This window comes from Corapipo altera, unplaced genomic scaffold (assembly GCF_003945725.1).
Source record: "Corapipo altera isolate COAL_440 unplaced genomic scaffold, ASM394572v1 55, whole genome shotgun sequence".
In the NCBI taxonomy this organism is placed as follows: Eukaryota; Metazoa; Chordata; class Aves; order Passeriformes; family Pipridae; genus Corapipo; species Corapipo altera.
In genome coordinates this window covers 8,957,688-8,975,693 of record NW_020884882.1, presented here as the reverse complement: position 1 = coordinate 8,975,693, position 18,006 = coordinate 8,957,688, and the positions used below count along the sequence as shown (strand labels likewise).

Sequence of the window (18,006 nt, the reverse complement as noted above, 5' to 3'; positions counted from 1 at the left end):
GGGAAATGCACAACATGTCACTGATTCTTCAGTGCTTTTTGTGAAATTAATCTATTTTAGTCCTGGTGCAGGGACTGGGGTTTATGTGTCTCACAGTCCTATGAGGTGTCTCTCAGACTGGGGATTCTGGAAATCTCTTCCTGTATTCTGCAAGAAGCTTATCAGATTGGTAAAGGCCTTGGGGTTTTCTGATAAAAACAGAACATGTTCTTCCATGAGAGTTGTGGAGACTGGTTTCCTTTGGGAAGGAAGTGGATTAGGGGGAAGCAAGGGGAATGAAATACAATAGTACAAGTGAAAATCAGAAACAGTGCTGAGACTTTATGGTAATGAAAAATATCAGTGGCTGGTGATTTTGAAGACTATAAAATGGAAAAAAAATCAAAAAGCAGAGAAATTCCTATGAATAGCAGCATATGTTCTGTCTATTTATGATCTGGAAAAGACATTAGAATTGCCACTAGTGATGTAGAAAATGTGGAAGAATGCAATGCATGAGATCTTTTGTATTTAGAAAGAAGTAAGATAATGTTTTGGTAATTTTTAGTAATAGGAAACCCCCTATACTGATAATCTGATTCTGTTTCTTAGATAGGTTCATATCCAAGTATCTGTCTGTAAATGTATAACAAACTTTTTTTGTATTTTGCATTCCCTTTCCCTTTTAGTATAATTTAAAGGAATTTAGTTTTTCTGTTTTCCAGCAACTATTTATGGTTTCATGATTAAAGCTATTCCCCTCTTGTTTCCTGATTTTTTCCAGTTTTGGAAAATTGTTCCACTTTAAATTCAACTATGTTTGTTACTAGTAATAACTGAAATCTATTTGTCCATAACAAATGAAATGATACATTGATTACTTTTCTGAAAGTTAATGCAGTCATCAACTTTGTCCTGTAGAATTTAGCTAAATATACACTATCTAGGTGGATTGTAATAGTTGATTGTTAATTTAGACTGTGGGGTTATTAACATACTGCACTTATAGCTGTAAATATATTGCACTTATCATTTGTTGCTTGTAAGTATTTTTTTTCAAGAACAAATCCTACTATCAACGTATAGAAACTCAAAAGCTACAGACCTCATTTTGTTGCTACAAAATACAAGATTAAAGTATCTGGCAGATTTAGCTCTCATACTTCATTTGATCAAGTATTAAAATTTTCCCATCCAGAAGCCCTTCCTTGGAGTTCTTTGACACTCCTTTTTGTGCTTGTACAGAGGACTAGTAAAGAAAAAAAATGCTTAACCAACTCTTCCTGCAATCGATTTGCCAGCTGCTTAATACGCTTTAAGGACCTGGTTGCTTGCAATGTTTTATTCATGTTTTAATAGAGTTCTCTATTATTAAGTTCAAATATTTTTAATTAAGAAAGAAGTATAGCCCTCTGGGTAATATTGCGGGCATGTAGATAGCTGGTAATTAAAGTTTTCCACACGTATAACTACATTCAGACAATTCTGAACAAATCATTTGAACCTAGAAGAATGCAAATGTCATTATATATGAAAAAAATCCTTTAAACAACAGGTTTTGTCAATCTAGGAAAAGTTTTAAGTGCTTAATAAAAATACTTTATTGTAAGGGAAGGATATGCAAATAGACGAGATAAGCTTTTAATTACTAAATGAAATATTAATTTTAGACAAATTTACAAGTATTGCAAAATTACTTCTTGCATCAAAAGTTTCTTCTAAATTACAAAGTGAACTTAATTTCAAATTCAGTTTTCAAATTCTCTCTTTGAAAATTGACTAAGACAACATAAAATTCATAAAGAGGCTTTTTGGTAGTAGTGATCTGAATCTGAAGAATAGGTAGTCCAAAATCTTTCTCCTTTATTAGGAGTTTAGTGAATGGGATGCTTGACACAGAAAGCTGTCATGACATCTTCCAGAATGAGACCATTACAAGAAAAGAAAGCAGAATGACAATTGGAAATAAGCTGCAGGGTAAAAACATCAGCGTGTTTAGAATTATGCTGTAAAAATTCCAAAAATCTATGCACTTTTCTTCATAGATGTAAAGCACAGGACAAGCAGGTTTGGGCAATGTTTTACTTTTATTGAAAAGAGAATGAGAATGAAGTTCTTTCAATGGTTAGGGCTTTTATGCTGCAGACCTCCAGTTCGTGCTGTCAGTTTAATTACTACATGCCAATTGCTGGTTATATGAGATAAGAAAGGTAAGCCAAAGCTTCTCTTAAAATAATCAAATAACTGCAGAAGGTCTATATATAGAAAAATTAACAGGAAATCATCATCTTCAGTAAGATCAATAAAAAAGCAGCTGTAGATTGGGTAGAATAGTGATACATCAGAGCAAAGCGGGCTCCCAAGGGTAACAAAGTGAACAAATGACTAATAGTAACTGAGCAAGTCACAGGCATTCAGAAAGGGTCTAGAGTAAATACCTTGTATTATTTTAGGATTGAAAATGGTAGAACTAATAACACTAGTAAGGAATAAAGCTTGGACCTCAAAAGCCAGAAGTAAAAAAGGGGTGGCTGTGCAAAGTGCTTCTGCCATCTTCTTATACCTTGTGTCTTCTGTCGTCTCTTGTACCTTGTATCTTATATACATAGGAAGAAAGCAAAGGAGGTTGTAATCAAAATTCCAGTGTGTAATACTTTTGTATGTCTTCTAGTGCTACAGTGGCTTTTGTACCCCCAGAAGACACACTAAAACATATACACACTGCATTAATAGCAGGAAAAGCCAGCGGTGTTTGTACCACTGGTACTGCTTCTCTGCATGTGTTCTTGAGGTCTTCAGTTACCCAGTGCCTTCTCACAGCAAAACAGACTGTGGGATCTTCCCTTCTGCCAGGAACATGTACACTCCTGGTCTAAAAGCTCCATTCTCTCCACTAGAATCAAAGCACTGTCCCTCTTTGGGGTCCTATTATAGTGTCTCCCAGGCCACTGGCCAATATTCCATTGATCTGAAGTCCTGGTCCCTGCTTGGATTCACTTTTCAAGCAGAAATGCTTTGTAGTTTCGTTCAGAACCAAAACTAGGTACCTCAAGTATCAGACCTGTTCCTTTGTGAAACAGCAATCTATGTGGACCCTTCTAAAAAATGGAAAGTTTTTCTTACAAAAGGAGTTCTTTAAACAAGAACTCAGGTTGGGTGACCTTAAACTGTTTTATCACAAGGTTTTATGTGAGGCTTAAGTACGAACTGAAAAATGGTTAGTATGTGTTTTCAGCTTTTGACCTGTAGATCAAATTTGATATGACAATTACAGTTACATTAACAATTCAACCAATTGATATAAAGAAAAACAAAAAGTTTATTTGAAAATTTATACAGTAGCAAATTGCCAAAATAGCTTTTGAAATTTAGTGCTAATGTGTAGCTTTCCAGAGAAATTTTATGCTGCGCTTGACCAATAGCTAAGTGTTATGTTGATGGTGTTGATGATACTGTGATAACTGTGTGATTTGATTTATTTCAAGATTTGCATTTAATGCTTGAGCAATTGTAGCTGCTGGATTTTTGAACTTCTTAAAGTGTGCTTTTGTCTCCTGTTTTTACTGCAGTGGAACAGCAACTTCACCAAACACCCTGGATTCAAACTGCAATAAAAACAGGAGACAAGCTGCAGTGTTTGTGATGTTCTTCCTTCCTGTAATTACATATAAATATGCTTGATCTTCATAGTTGAACAGAAATCTGTTAACCAATCTTTTCTAGTAAACATTTTGTTTCTCTTTTAGTACTGTAGCTTCTCGAAGATTCTCCGAGAGATTCTCCAAGGTCCCTGTTTCATTCATCTATTCTATTCCATGATCCTCTCTATATTGTTGACTTTTCCATTTTATTTCACAGGAGTATGGCTGGAGAAACTACAAGTCAAATACACTGAGTTCATCTGAACTGCAGATGCTGGCCAGCATAAAGAGACAACAAAATGAAGAATTACGGGACACTGGGATCTCACATGGGCTGAGCCCATCACAGATAGATACCTGCAGTGTTAGCATAAGTACAAGCAGTGATGATAATACAGCAACCTGGAACTCCTTACTTCCACCAGTAAGTCTAAACCCACAGTATATTCTCTGTATAGTTTCTGTCAATTCTGAGACTCAAGGATTTTGAATATTAAAATTTCTTTGAGTAGCGTTGAAATTTAAGGTATCATCACCAAAGGCTTCTAGAACTTTTCAAGTAAAGCATGCTACTGAGACACATGCACTTCCAGCAGGTTCTATAGTACCATCATGGCTAAAGAGCAAATCTTATATATATTCCTTCCTAGAATCCTGAATAATTGTGTAGGCTGTACAGCTTGTCACAGTAGTGGCTGACAAGCTGCAGGTGTGTAATATAGTACTTAAAAATAGTTCCAAAATGAATGAAACCCAGATATACCAGTCAGCAGCTGCATTACAGTGTGAGTAATGGAAAATAATTGCTTCATATAGTGAAAAGCTAAATGTTTAAGGGACTGAAGTAGGAGAACAGCAGCAAAAAGCTGCAATAGTTCTGAGCACTTAGTATGTGATCATTATGTATTTTACACTTTGTATCATTATTTGTCCTGGTACAAAGTGGCACAAAATCACACACAGCTGCAACTACGTGACAGAGTACTGATATAAGAAGCAGAGTATTTGTTACAGTCCACCAAAAAGTACTGAATGTATGAAATCACAGAATAACTTCAGGAACTATATAAAGGTACTTGCAGGAGCTGCTGTAAAACTAGATAACCTCAAACTGCATTTATATATCAGCAATATAGCTGTTATTTTATTATACTTGAAGCCATAATAAACAATGAATGTGGCTTAAGTAAAGCACACAACACAACTCTCAGAGGAAGATCCAGTGTTAGAAAAATAAACACATCTGTGTTGCCCCAATATAAACTATTGGAGAGTAAATGCTCTAATATGTTAGGTGCAAATTACCTCCAAGGTTCTACAAGGCCCAGATAGAGGCGTGTGGCAACAATCTTCCATAGAGAATGATCAACAGAGTCGGAACTTCGTGATACATTGTTAAATGGAGGTTTCAAATGAGAAGAGATGTATTGGTAGGTGGGTAATTGTACAAATAAAAACTTGGTTTACAGAGTAGTATTTTGCAGGATCAGAGAAGCATTAGTTGGTTTTAAATATTTGAGATATGTCAGCATTGCACATTTTCGTGATTTAATTGCATTTCCAATGTATTTTCTTAGTATTCACTAAATAGACTCAAACATGGTGTAAATCTGCAAGACCAGACAAATGGAACTCAATTAAACATAGCGAATAGCAGCCTTATTAATTTTTGAGTAGTTTAATTATAAGAAAATTGATAAGAATATTTAGACATGTCAGATTTGGTTAATACAAATTGCATGACTAAAACAAAATGAACTTTTGAAGTAAAATGTACTGCTCCAGTATTTGGAGAAGCACAGTGTGACTGCAAAGACAATTCTTTGATCTTACTGCCTTGATCAGCTTCTGTAGCTTCAGACTAATAGCATCATGCTAAAAAAAGTGTTTAGATATAATAGGTTAGTCATTTAAATTGCAATTTATATAGTTGTAGTTTTTCATAACATTCCTTTATGACCATCTTTCTCTACATAATTCGAGTGTAAAAGGCAAGATATTTTTGTTTGAGAGAAATTTTTCACATTTCATTCATCTGGCTGGGCTGAAGCATAGGTGTGCCTTACACATACAGCCTTGTCAGGTTTCTCCTCTGCATTTTGCAAGGTAGACATTGAGTTTTTAAGATTAAATGGTAAGAACCTAATTTCCAAGAAGAGAGAACTTAGAAAACAAACCTAATCTTTCTCAGACAAGGACTAACAACTTAGTCCCTCACAATAATAAAGGAATTCAGCTTTCCAGGTCTTCCCTATCCATTTACCTCTTCCTTTAAAAAGAGGAACTCTGTACCAGTTCAATGTCAGATAGTCCACAGAATCTGTTGTTTCACTTCATATTTCCTTTCTGAGATATCTGCCAGACCACCAGATCTTCATAGATTGATGCAAGTTTTTTGAGTATGGACTTGTTTGTTTTAACACTGCTTGATGTAGTTCTGTTCCAATATTTAGAAAAATGCAGAGTATCAATGTGAGGGTGATAATTCACTTTCTAGACCTTTAGTATGTAAGAAGATTGTTAACAACATTTGTTAAGGAAGGTGATTATTTAATCACCCCAAGCTGGTTTTGTACAGAAGTTTTTAAAAGAATAGTTGAAGGAATTTTTGGTATGCTGGTGTTAAATTTTAGCATATTTTGATATGCTTAAAACATTTCAGAAGGCTCTGAATGTAGCAATGCTGTGTCAGTGTTCAAATGGTTGGCTGAAATGAAAAGGTGTTTTGCCATACATGCTCTTGATGTAAGACGTAGAATCGTAGAATTATAGAATACTTTGGGTTGGAAGGAACCTTCAAAGATCATCTAATCCAACTCTCCTGCCATGGGCAAGGACTCCTTTCACTAGACCAGGTTGCTTAGGGCCCCCCCAACACGACTTGCAGGGATGGGGCAGCCACAGCTTCTCTGGGCAACCTGTGCCACTGCCTCACCACCCTCATTGTAAAAAATTTCTTCTTTGCATCTAGTCTAAGTCCACCCTCTTTTAATTTAAAACCATTGCCCCTTGTCCTATTGCAGCAGGCCCTGCTGAAAAACCTGTGCCCATCTTTCTCGTAAAGCCCCTTTATGTACTGGACAGCTGCAATAAGATCTTCCCAGAGCCTTCTCCTCTCCAGACTGAAAACCCCAACTGTCTCAGCATGTCTCCTCAGGACAGGTCTTCCATCCCTCTGATAATTTTTGCAGCCCTTTTCTGGACCCACTCGTATAGGTCCATGTGTATCCTGTGCTCAGGATTCCAGAGGTGAACACAGTGCTCCAAGTTGGGTCTCACGAGGGCAGCACAGTGGGGCAGAATCACCTCTTATGTCCCTCTCCACAGGCCTGCTCTCAATCCCTTCATCCCCAGTTTTAGTAATCTCATCATTTCTTCAGCCTCCAGCTTTTAAAGAAGTGTTCCTTATATGTATATTTATTCCTTATATATATATATCATGTAAAATACAGATTTGTAGAATAAAAACAAATTTGTTTGTCACTGGTCTTTAGTACCACCATCATTGAAGTTGAGTCAAGAGAATTTGCAAATCTCAATCCATCAAAAATCAGATCTACAAACTGCAGAAAAGTATATATATATAAAAACTATAAATCTAAAGATATATAGATATAAAGAGAGAGATATATATTTGTAGCCATCTTCCAGTTATGTAGGCAAACGATTTTAGCAGTGCAGTGTATAGAAAAGAAATGGAAATAATCCTTATATTGTAGTTTGAGAAATTAAGGACAGCTTGAAATTCCTGTAATGATTAAAGTTTCATGCTTACATGAGTTTTCAGGTTATATCTTTCTGATTCTTTAAATCAGTAGTATCTATTACTTTCTCTTATGTTTTTCAAAGATAAATAAGGAGTATTTTTGTTCCAAATTTTCATTCATTTTATACATTTTTGTCCTTTAGTGGAATCTATGGCAACAGCACCACCAGAAGGCAGCTTTCTGTGTATCTTTCATTTTGAAATACCTGTGATGTTCTGCAAGGCAGGGTAGGGTGTAATCATGTTAAATAGCAAATTTATGTATCAAAGTAATATTTTATATATAAAACACTTTTTTAACTAGGTTTTTTTTTCATCACTTACCTGTTAGTCTGATTTCCAGATTCATTAGAGTCATGTTACTGACTAATGAATCTGAGAAACCGTCATGAATGTAAAGGCACATAGATCAGTCATATTGCTAAGTTGCAGTTAGAGCAGATGTCATTAAACAACTATAAAATGGATATACTAAAACTGTATTTTTATATTCTATGGTAGTTTTCCACAAAATGAATATATGTTGTCAGGAGAAAACACCAAAATATAAGTTATTTAGCAGCTGCTGTAAACTATGACAGCCAGAAAGGAATAAAATCTCTTTGAATATTATACATTACCCAGCATAGCTATCAGTTATAAATATGAAAAACTTCTATTTTAAAATGGATTTACTTTGAAGGGGAATCGTAAACCCTAGCAAAATGTGTGTGGGGTACAGTTTCAAATCAATAATATGTGTATGTAAAACTAAATATTTTAAAAGATTTTATTTGAACCATGTCTTACCTGAATGTTCCCTTAAATCTTAAGATCTATGAAGATCCACGTTAGCTTTGCAACACTATGAAAGACACGGCTCTGTATATTGCAGAGTTTAATGTGAAGTTTATACCCACACATATACACATTATCCAAGAAAATTTGCGAAGCTTACAAACCATTTCCACTTAAATGCCTTGATTTATTCTAGAGATCCAGTAAGACCTTCCTGCCTGTCAGGGAATTGTACCATCCAGCTTCTTGGGTAGTTGTTTCCACGCTTCAGGCACCACTTCAGATATAACACAAACATTCTGGAGAAAGATCATCTATAAGGGAGTTCCCTGCTTCTCAGTCAGAAATGCAAAGGAGAAGGAAGATTCTCTGGGATAGCTCATTGATATATCCTGGAAGCTTGTAGTGGTATGATGCTGCATTAGCAGACTCCATATAATGCTCACCACTAAGACCCATCTTTCAAATAAGGAGTACTCACAGAGAAGAAAGATTAGTTGTTCCCCAAGCAACTTCCTAAATATAAATTCGGTCACGTAAGTCTTGATCTGCAAAATATTTGAAAGAGTACTTCCAGGTTCATACCTAATTTGTGGAAGGTCTTCTGGCCTCCTTTGTGAGTTTTCAGAAAAGAAAGCCACTTAACACAGAAATAGTCTGGAAGAACTGAATTCTGACAGACAAGAGGAGTGATATTTAAATCCGATATTATTCCAACTGAGAGCTCAGTTTGACAACCCCTGGAGGGATCTGTTCACATCAAGTCAAATTGCAAAACTAAAGCAGAGTATTCTTTACTATGAAATGAGGCTAAAAATTATTTAGACAGATATTCTGGTTCATAGACTGACTAATTCACTTTCTGTCTCGTCCTCAGTCTTCCACTAGCCATCATGTGGGAATTGCACTACCCACCACCAGGCAGTGAGTAATATTGGGCAGTAATTAAGATGTCATCCATCCTGAACATGTGTTTTACAACATCCCTTCCTGTTTTCTGAAACCATGAGAACATACTTGTTTTTATAGTGACTTCTGTTTTTAAAAAATTGCTTATTATTATTTTAGCATTTCATGTACTAAATTGTACAAGTCTTGTTAATGTATGCTTATATTTTCACTCCTTTTGCACATACTTTTGCTTCAGTGATTTGTTTAGAACTCCTTTTGAGGTGTGTGATAATGGCAGGGGGAGCACTACATAAATTCTGAGAGAAAATGTATTTATGAATTTTAGAATTCTTGAATTTTTATACCAGTTTATGAATATTGATCTTTCTTGCAAATAACCGGTTTTAGTGCTTTAAACCAAATGTAGTTTGAAACCTTTGGGACACATATTCACCGTGGGTAGGTAAGATTTGAAGAATGTGGAACATTAGCATCTTTTGTATGAATATTCATACTGTTGGCTTAATCCAGGTTTCAGAGGTGCAGTGGCATCGAGAATCATGTGTGCTTCAGCAAACTTCAGTTGGGACTGCTAAACTTACTGTTAATGGTGCTTCTGGGGAGAGAGGAACCTGCCAGCCCTCTTAGCACTGGCTCTGTATTTTCTCCAGAGTGGTTGGTGCTACACAGGTCCTACTAAGAGTTCCTGCACCATGCTTCCTATACACGTTCAGTCTGACAGAACTTTGCCACCCTCCATCTCTGAAGTTTCCTGACTCTGTCCCAACACTCTCACAGGCAGTAGAGAAATGACTGTGTGGTCAGCTCCCTTAATTCATATGTATTTCCACCCAAACAAGAATGATCTGTTCAGTTATACTTTTACACAGTTAGAATCTGAATATCAGTTTTTAATTTCACAGATAAGAAAAGAGACCGTAAAATTCTAATATCAGAAGCTATAAATGCGTATACTCATACAAGATCTCTTACATACCACTAAACATTCTATTATTTTTTGTTTTCCATAGCCTGTCAGTCAGGAGCATCACTATCAGAGAGAAATGAGCCCACTTTCTCATTCCAACCCACGGTAAGATTCCATTTATAGCCCAGGCAGTAAGGATTCAGTTAGAGTGTTCTGAATATTAAATGTGACATTCTTTGATTTAATCTTCAGTCTCTTTTCAATTGCAACTTCCTCTCAGAGGGCTTTATTGCTCGTTTTAGTCACTGTCTGCAGGATGTCTGCGCTGTCCGGGAACGCAGAACTGAATTCTGCATGTTTTGGATGTACCACTGTGTATTTAAAGTATCTGACACAGGCCTTGCTCCTACATCTGCTTTGATGCGTGATTCAGCAAATCGTCCTCATCTGACGTACATGCACTCTCATCCATTTCTTTCTCTCTCTCTCCCTTTCTACTTTGAAGGTTTAGAACTAGAGTTCTGTGTGTGAATGTAGGTGTCAGGGAATCCATTTGTTCCAAAAGATTTTAATGTTATTTATTGAGAGAGGTTTTTTTCAATAAATAGCTCACTCAGGAGAGGGTGTGACAACACTGTGGGATAGTTCAAAGAATAGGCTACAGTGTATTTTGTCTGTCAGGTTTTTAGATTGATCTGTTTCGTTTGGAATCAGCAACAAAATCCCTGTAACTTTAATGTAAGGTGAGATGAAGACAAGGGAAGAAGATGTCTAGGGGGAATTAATCAAATTGAGACTATTGAGACAATCAAGATTAATTGACCAGTTTCAGAACTGCCTTATACCTGTGAAACCCTAACAGCACTTTGTCAATTTTTTAACTGCCTGAGCAAGAGGGGTACTTATTTTAAATAGCAGTCCTATTTCACTTTCTCTTGGTGTCATTAATGTGGATTTTGTTTGTCCAGGTTTTAACTGGGCGATGTGTGTGGTTTTGGGGGGGTAGGAGGAGAGGACATTTCAGGTACAACTTCTTTATGTTTTATCAACAGTCTGAGATGTTTTATGATAGCACACTGCCAGGCAGTTGTGCTGGATATTATGTTTTGTCCTCACACAGATGTTTTCAGCCACTTGTCTCACTTGCCATCAATATTTTTATGGATTCAAAATCTTCTGGTTAGATTTTATGATGTGAACACTATGAAACTTTCTGTGCAACTTCACCCAGATGCATCAGTTTTTGCAATACACAGCCAAATGTGTCCTATTGCACAAAATATATTACTGGAGTTAAAGTATAATCCTGGATTCCTGTTCCCTTTCACATGTAAATGAAAGTGCTTATGTTGGTCTAGAAAACCTTTCTGCCTTGGGGGATGGCTATCAAAGGAACCATCTCCTTATGAATTGTTGAATGGATGAAGTGGACAGAGGCACCTGACTGTAGTTCACAGAGTACAACTGCAGGTACCTTGAGACTGCAACTTGGACTCTTTATTCCAAAAGCAATTTCATAGTTCTGGTGGCATTAGAATTGTCTATGTCTTAGTGCAAGCTACATTGTTAGTCTTCTTTTTGCCCATACATTGGTTGAGTCAGGCTTCATTAAGTTATTTTTATGCATGTGCTAAAGCAATTTGGTACTCAATACATTTTATATACTGAAAAACAGAATAAACACCATTATCTGTACAAATAAAGTGTTTCATCATATTAAGTTAATATGATCAACAATGAAAACTTGTATTTCCATATAGTAAAATTTAAAACAAAATAGTATAAATTACAACTTAGTTCATATGCTGTTTCAATCCAGTACACAGAGTAGACTTAAATTTCTTTAGAAATCATTTTCAGGAAATGCAGGTGAAGTATTCGTAAAATACCTGACTTGCAAGTGCCTCATAAATTCAGTAGCCCTTGTGAACTGCCAGAAAAGCATTATTGGGCTGTAAATATGGAAGATGACAAAATTATGAGGTCAGTTTGCATCGTGATATAAAAACTGGAGATGATGTGACTTGAATACCATTATTCATATCGTTACCTTTCTTTTATAGTGGAAAACTCTGTAATGTTTTTCACAGAGGATGTGTACCTAAATGAGAGGGAGATAAAATTAATGGTAATTCTATAACTTAGTTCCTAAACTGGTTTTAAAGCCAATTTTAACAAGTGTTATGAGCAACTAGAAAATGTCTAAAACTTTGTAAGCCTGCTATAATTATGTAGGGAAAACACAGACTATTTGAAAAATTGATACATCCTTTTTAGATGTGTGGGTGTAAATGCCATGGCAAGAAGACAGTTACGTGGTGCATTTACTGAATCAACAAATTGTTGTAAAGAGCGATAAAGAGTTTGACAGGTCTCCAGTAACTTTAAAAAGTGTAGTAGTGATATTTTCTGGGAAATGAAAAGAGACCAGTCTGGAAGCTATTGTCCAGTAAATGTAGGTTCTGTCCTTAATAAGATAAAAGAACAAGCCAGGAAAGAAAGCTCCTGTGAAGATAATGGAAATTCAGTCAATAAAAAGACCCAGCTCGACTCATTGTCCCTTGGTTTTGCTGGGTAAGGTCATAAGTCTGCCAAAGATATTGCTCCTGCAATACAAATCACCTCCACATCGTGCTGCTCTGCAAGGCAGAGAACCAGTTAATGAAAGGAGACAGGCGAGTACAGAGGCTACAGAGCCAGAAGAGCGAGAGGATGTGCAGTGTTCAAGCCTTGGCCATGCACTTCCCACTGACTGATGCTCTGTGTGGTCCTGGAAGAACTTCAGAATTGCTTTCTTCTCTCCAAATAGGAAGCTGTAACTATCTCTGTTACTTCTTCCTCCAGTGCAGGGACTGGGAACATGCATTTGTTACAATTGCTGTGTAACCTGCATCTACTTAGTAAGCATCCAAAATATTTGTATGTCATAGAAGGCTTGGAAGTTTCATTAAAGGAAATGCTGCAAGATAGTGAATGATCTAGAGAAATTTCAACCATACTGAACTGTGAAAAGCAGAGCTGCTGTCTGAAAAAGATTTATTAATAGATTTTTAGAAACTTCTGTAGATACTCTCCAGAAAATTTATTTCTGATAAAAGCTGATTTTTCTGTCTTGGAGAAAGGGTGGTTTTTAATGAGTTGAAACCTATCTTTATAAGCACTACCTCACTAGATCCTCTCTTGGCATCCTACTCAACTCTTCCCAAACTATCAAATAAAATTTGTTCCTTTGGAGTTCAAAGATGTTCCCCAGAAACTGCACTAAAGTAGGGCCCAAATATTTCAGCATTTCATTGGGTGTCCTTTCACAAGAAGCATATTTTACTTAAGTAATTTCATACAAAATGTGAATGGCCAAATTTTCAATTCAGTTTTACCCAGATGTTTAACTCTGCATGTTGAGAAAAGTTGTATTCCCACAGTGAATTGTGAGCACAGAGATTGATGATAGTAAATGTCTGCCTTATTGTAACCTAGATTCGTTGCATTAGACCAATTGGGATGTCATCATTATTCTTTCCTCTACAATTAAAAAACCCAAAAAACCTGAAGAACAGCAACAGCAAAACCCACCCAAAGAAAAGCAAATAACATTTTCTTTCCTTTTTTGGCAAATGTTATATATTTGAGATTTGTAATCACAAAAGAAATATTTCATTGATATGAAGAGTGATATGTTGGAGGAGGACAATAACTATAAACTTCTCAGAAAAAGTTTTTGGTTTTACCTTAAGGAAAAAAAAAAAGGCAGAACCCAAATCCTTAATTGCGACTTTTTGGGATTTTCTTATTTTTGCAATGATATGCTTGCACAGTAATTCAGATAATGAATCATGGAATGAAAAAACATGTTCTTTTAACTAAATACATTTTTAAATTCTTTTCAAACTTGATTATTGTTAAAATATAGATTTTTTAGTTATAAATATAAGTTATATATACATGTAATAAACACCTCTTCCTGTGTGTAACTGACCACTCTATTGATCTCAGGAAGTAAATTATTTCTTTTTCTGTGGAAGTTTCTGTTAGACAAATCTTTTTTCAGAATCTGTTGTTGCCATATACATTGCCATTATCATGGCACCTGAAATTTGCATAATTTGCATCATACCAACAATTCCAGCACGAAAACACATTCACTGTAAACTCTCAAATTTAAAAGTATGCTCAGCTTAGAGACTACCCTTCAAGTACTCTCATCCATCCCAGATGAAAACTAAACATTCCAATAACTGGTGCATATGTTATTATACCATTGAGAGATTCTATAAGATTAAACTCACTTACAAAATGGTGCAATAAAAGGATTGTAGCTATAACATTTATTTGCACTGCACCAGAACCTTTCCAATGTGCATGCTCTGAAATTTAGACATAAAAGGTCTTTGTCTCCTGTATTTCCAAACAAAGGTTTGAATAGCAGAATAACTTAGTTAAGAAGCACATTTAAAGATTGAGTTTTGCAAACAAAGAAGCATATTTATTTTTATGATTCATTACAAGATCAAGGCCATACAACCCCATTACTTTTGCAAAACAGACAATATTACATTATGAAGTATTATAAAATTACACAACAGTTGTCAAAATAAGTGAACAAGAACAATGTATCACAAAATGTACTTTGGTTTTTATTTTACTTGTTCAGTTACTTACCCACAAAATAGAGTAATTTGCAATAGATCTCCCAGTCGTTAATCTGAATTAGCAAAGTTCTGCTGCATTTGTCAGGCTATAATGTGCACGAAAAAGAACATGACAAAAGAAGCAAATGGCACAGGAACCACCTAATTGAACAGGTTACATTTTTTAATCATGATGGTAAAGAGCTTAGCTGCAGAAAGGTTGTTGAGAACCAAGTGGCTAACACATAAAAGCTTGTTAAAATAATCCAAAAATGGCTTTCCCTTGTATGGGAATCTGAGAACATGGAAATGTGACAGTATATACACTAAGGGTTTCAATATAAAACATGGCAAATACTTTCAAACATGCTGTAATATCTTGTTATATCTGTTATTTCTGTGTTAAGATAAAGTAGTTTGGGTTTTTTTGTGGTTTTTGTGGGGGTTTTTTGTTGGGGTTGTTTTTTTTTTTTGTAGCTTCAAGACTAACTGAGAATAACTTTTATTGGTTCCCCACTTTTTCTGGATATTCCTGGGCCATTCAAACAAAGCTGTCTGCCCTTGCTTATACACAGAGATGGAGAATATGGAGTAAAAGATTTTACAAGCCTCTCAGATATCTTAGATTGAAAGGAAGAAATAGGTGTTATCTGATAAGAAGTCTGGGATTCCCTGTTCCCAGACTGTTGCAATCTCTCCTTCAGTACTCACCTGGAACTATATATTCTTCTTTTCTTCTTCTGAATTGGAAGCTCATTTAAATACAGACAAATCAGACTCCTTGACAACATTTTCTTACAGAGAAAAACTATCTGGGTTTCCAAGGGCATGGGAACCCAGACCTCCCTTCCCTGCTATTCCAGTATCATTTGTGCAAGACTGACAAAACTCGATGTTTTTGGAGAATTCTACTGAGGTAGCATAGTTCTTGCTTTGTGCTGATGATTAAGTTTCTGATTTTGTGCTATACCATTCATTGCATTAATATACAAAAAAGTCTGAGTTTTCTTGCAAACTTTTCTTTTTTCTACTTTTCTGAAAAAGAGTAGTTTTTCCACAGTAAAAGAATTCAATAGTTTTAAAAATTAATGGTTTATTTAATTGTTAAAAATATGTAAAAAAGGAAGTACATCCTACCCAACGGACGCTTCACTGAATGTGAAAATCCATTTGATTCACTGATCAATGAGTATCTAATGTAGTTACTAGAATCTACTTGCTGAGATTAGGTTAATATGAAGGAATTTTAACACACCTTTGCAAATTCATTACTTCCAATTTATACAGCTGATCTTCTGATAAATGAATCAAAACTAGCAAGGAAGAAAGAGCTAGTATTTTACTTAAATTAGATGTTAAAACACTGGTTTTCTCTGCTAGTCCCATTTATATTGCTAGTGAATATGGAGACTATAATCTAGCCAGGAAGCTAACATGGTGGCGAACTAGAGATTCAGTCTTTAAGTAAATGAAATGTTCCTTCTATTTAACAGAAGCTGTGATAGACATTTCATGTATTTAACTACAAAACATTGGCCAAATGGCACAATATATTAATTACTAAGATGTTAAGCCTCTAGATTCAGGTAATCCATATTTTTAGACTGATATAGATGACTGTATATGTTTTTGCTAACCTACACAAATTTATCATTTCAACTTTGAAAATGAAAGAAGAACTGGAAAGCATTAACAGGTCAGATTTTCAGCACATACTAGTTAACATGATTGCACTGTACACACTTGCAGTGGCACCTTACACTATCTAAATATCTTGTTTAATAAGTAGCATTCACATCTCCTTTGTTATCTTTGAATCTAATCTAGCACCATTAAGTGCTAGAACCCATAGTTCATTAACAGATTTAAGACTTTAAGAGAGATTCAAGTGTTTCCTGCACAATTGCACTTGTACTTCTTGTGATCTTGTGTTTAGTTACTAATTCATTGACAATTAAATGGTTTTATTTTTAAGGAGATCTCTGCCTCCATTGGAGGTACAGTGTTGGCAGGCTGGACTTGCTGAAGTGGTTTGGAGGAAGGGAAAAGGCATTCTCTAAATATGCTTGTGATTTTCTAAATCTTAGTGCTAGGAAAAAAGAAAGTTCCAGTAAGGCATACAGTAAATGAAGATATTATGTATTAGGGATGGAATGAATCTGTCACTTTGATGGATTGTGAGGCAAAGAACAGATTAACAGATTACTCATAGTCAGAATGCAGCTCACTGTGAAAAATGTGCAGGAAATGATAAGTGTTGGTTTGTACTGATTTAATGATATTTTGAAACTACAGTAGCACTCCAGGAGAATAATACAATGTAGCTCATAGCTTGCTTTTTTAAAATTTTTTAATGTTTTGCCAGATTGCCCTTAAATACTTTCTAAACTCGAACTTTCAAATCATGGAAAGTCAGACGAACAGATAAATTTATGTTCTTTTTCAACATTTTTATTAAAATGTGCATTCAAAAATCCTTGATTTGTATGTAAAAGTATACCTTGTATTCTTTTGGTAGTATATCTTCTCCTGCTGTGCACTCACTCAGTTTTTTCATTTAAAAGATGCTGGTTTTCCCACCTGGAACTGAGTAGCACTGAACACTTATTGATGTATAAATTAATATTGAATTTTTATTGGCTTATGGCATTTTTATGTAAAAACTTTATGAATCTGCAAGAATTTGAGTTGTTTAAAGCATTTTAGATACAATAATAGACAATTTAAGTCTCAGGTGACTTTGTAATTATTAAAGACGTAGTTACAGGACCTTAAATTTAGTTTCAACATATCTTCAAATAATATTATTGCATTTTGTACATAACTCAAACAAATCTCATTATTAATAGCCTACATAAGTCCTTCCTTCACTACTGAAGCTATTATTGAAGAGTTTATTTCTATTAAAAAATAAACCCAAAGCTTCCATTATGCATACATCATTAATATATTTCAAAGCAGAACCCAAATAAATAGGTGTATGTAGGTAATCTGCCTTAAGTTAGAAGCTCAGCAGATATGTAAATAATTAAAAATCCAGACCTGTTAATCTAGAGGAGCCTAACAAGTAACTCATGCTCCAAAAAAGACATATCAAGAAACAGGTGAGGGGTCTTACAAAGCTGACTTATTAATTTATCTAAGAACTGAGATTGTCTTTACTAAGCTTTCTTAAATAGATACAATTAAAAATACAAACAAGCAAAAATTAAGTCTTCATCTTAGCTGAACTGAATATTTAGGCTACTCTGAACCATACTTTTGATATGAGCTGCTAGTTTGCATTCAGTGCATCATAGCAAGATACCACTTACTTTGAGCATTTGCAGCAGAATTTGCTTCATGTGATATTAAATATTACTAATACAAACAGAAGCATGTTCTGAGATTTAGGTT

General features: G+C 35.1%; 1 protein-coding gene across 13 annotated transcripts in view; it reads left to right on the top strand.

Moving 5' to 3' along the window:
* CUNH3orf67 (chromosome unknown C3orf67 homolog) overlaps positions 1-18,006 on the top strand; it is a 70,979-nt gene that overhangs the window by 44,056 nt on the left and 8,917 nt on the right. For 12 of the 13 annotated variants that reach the window (XM_027640776.1, XM_027640779.1, XM_027640766.1 and 9 more), the window contains 2 exons: positions 3,838-4,044; positions 10,086-10,147. In XM_027640776.1, the coding sequence (XP_027496577.1) occupies positions 3,838-4,044; positions 10,086-10,147 (269 nt within the window). Of the gene's footprint in view, positions 1-3,837; positions 4,045-10,085; positions 10,148-17,174; positions 17,197-17,652; positions 17,715-18,006 lie in introns of all 13 variants that reach the window. The other variant, XR_003527245.1, reaches the window with a different exon arrangement.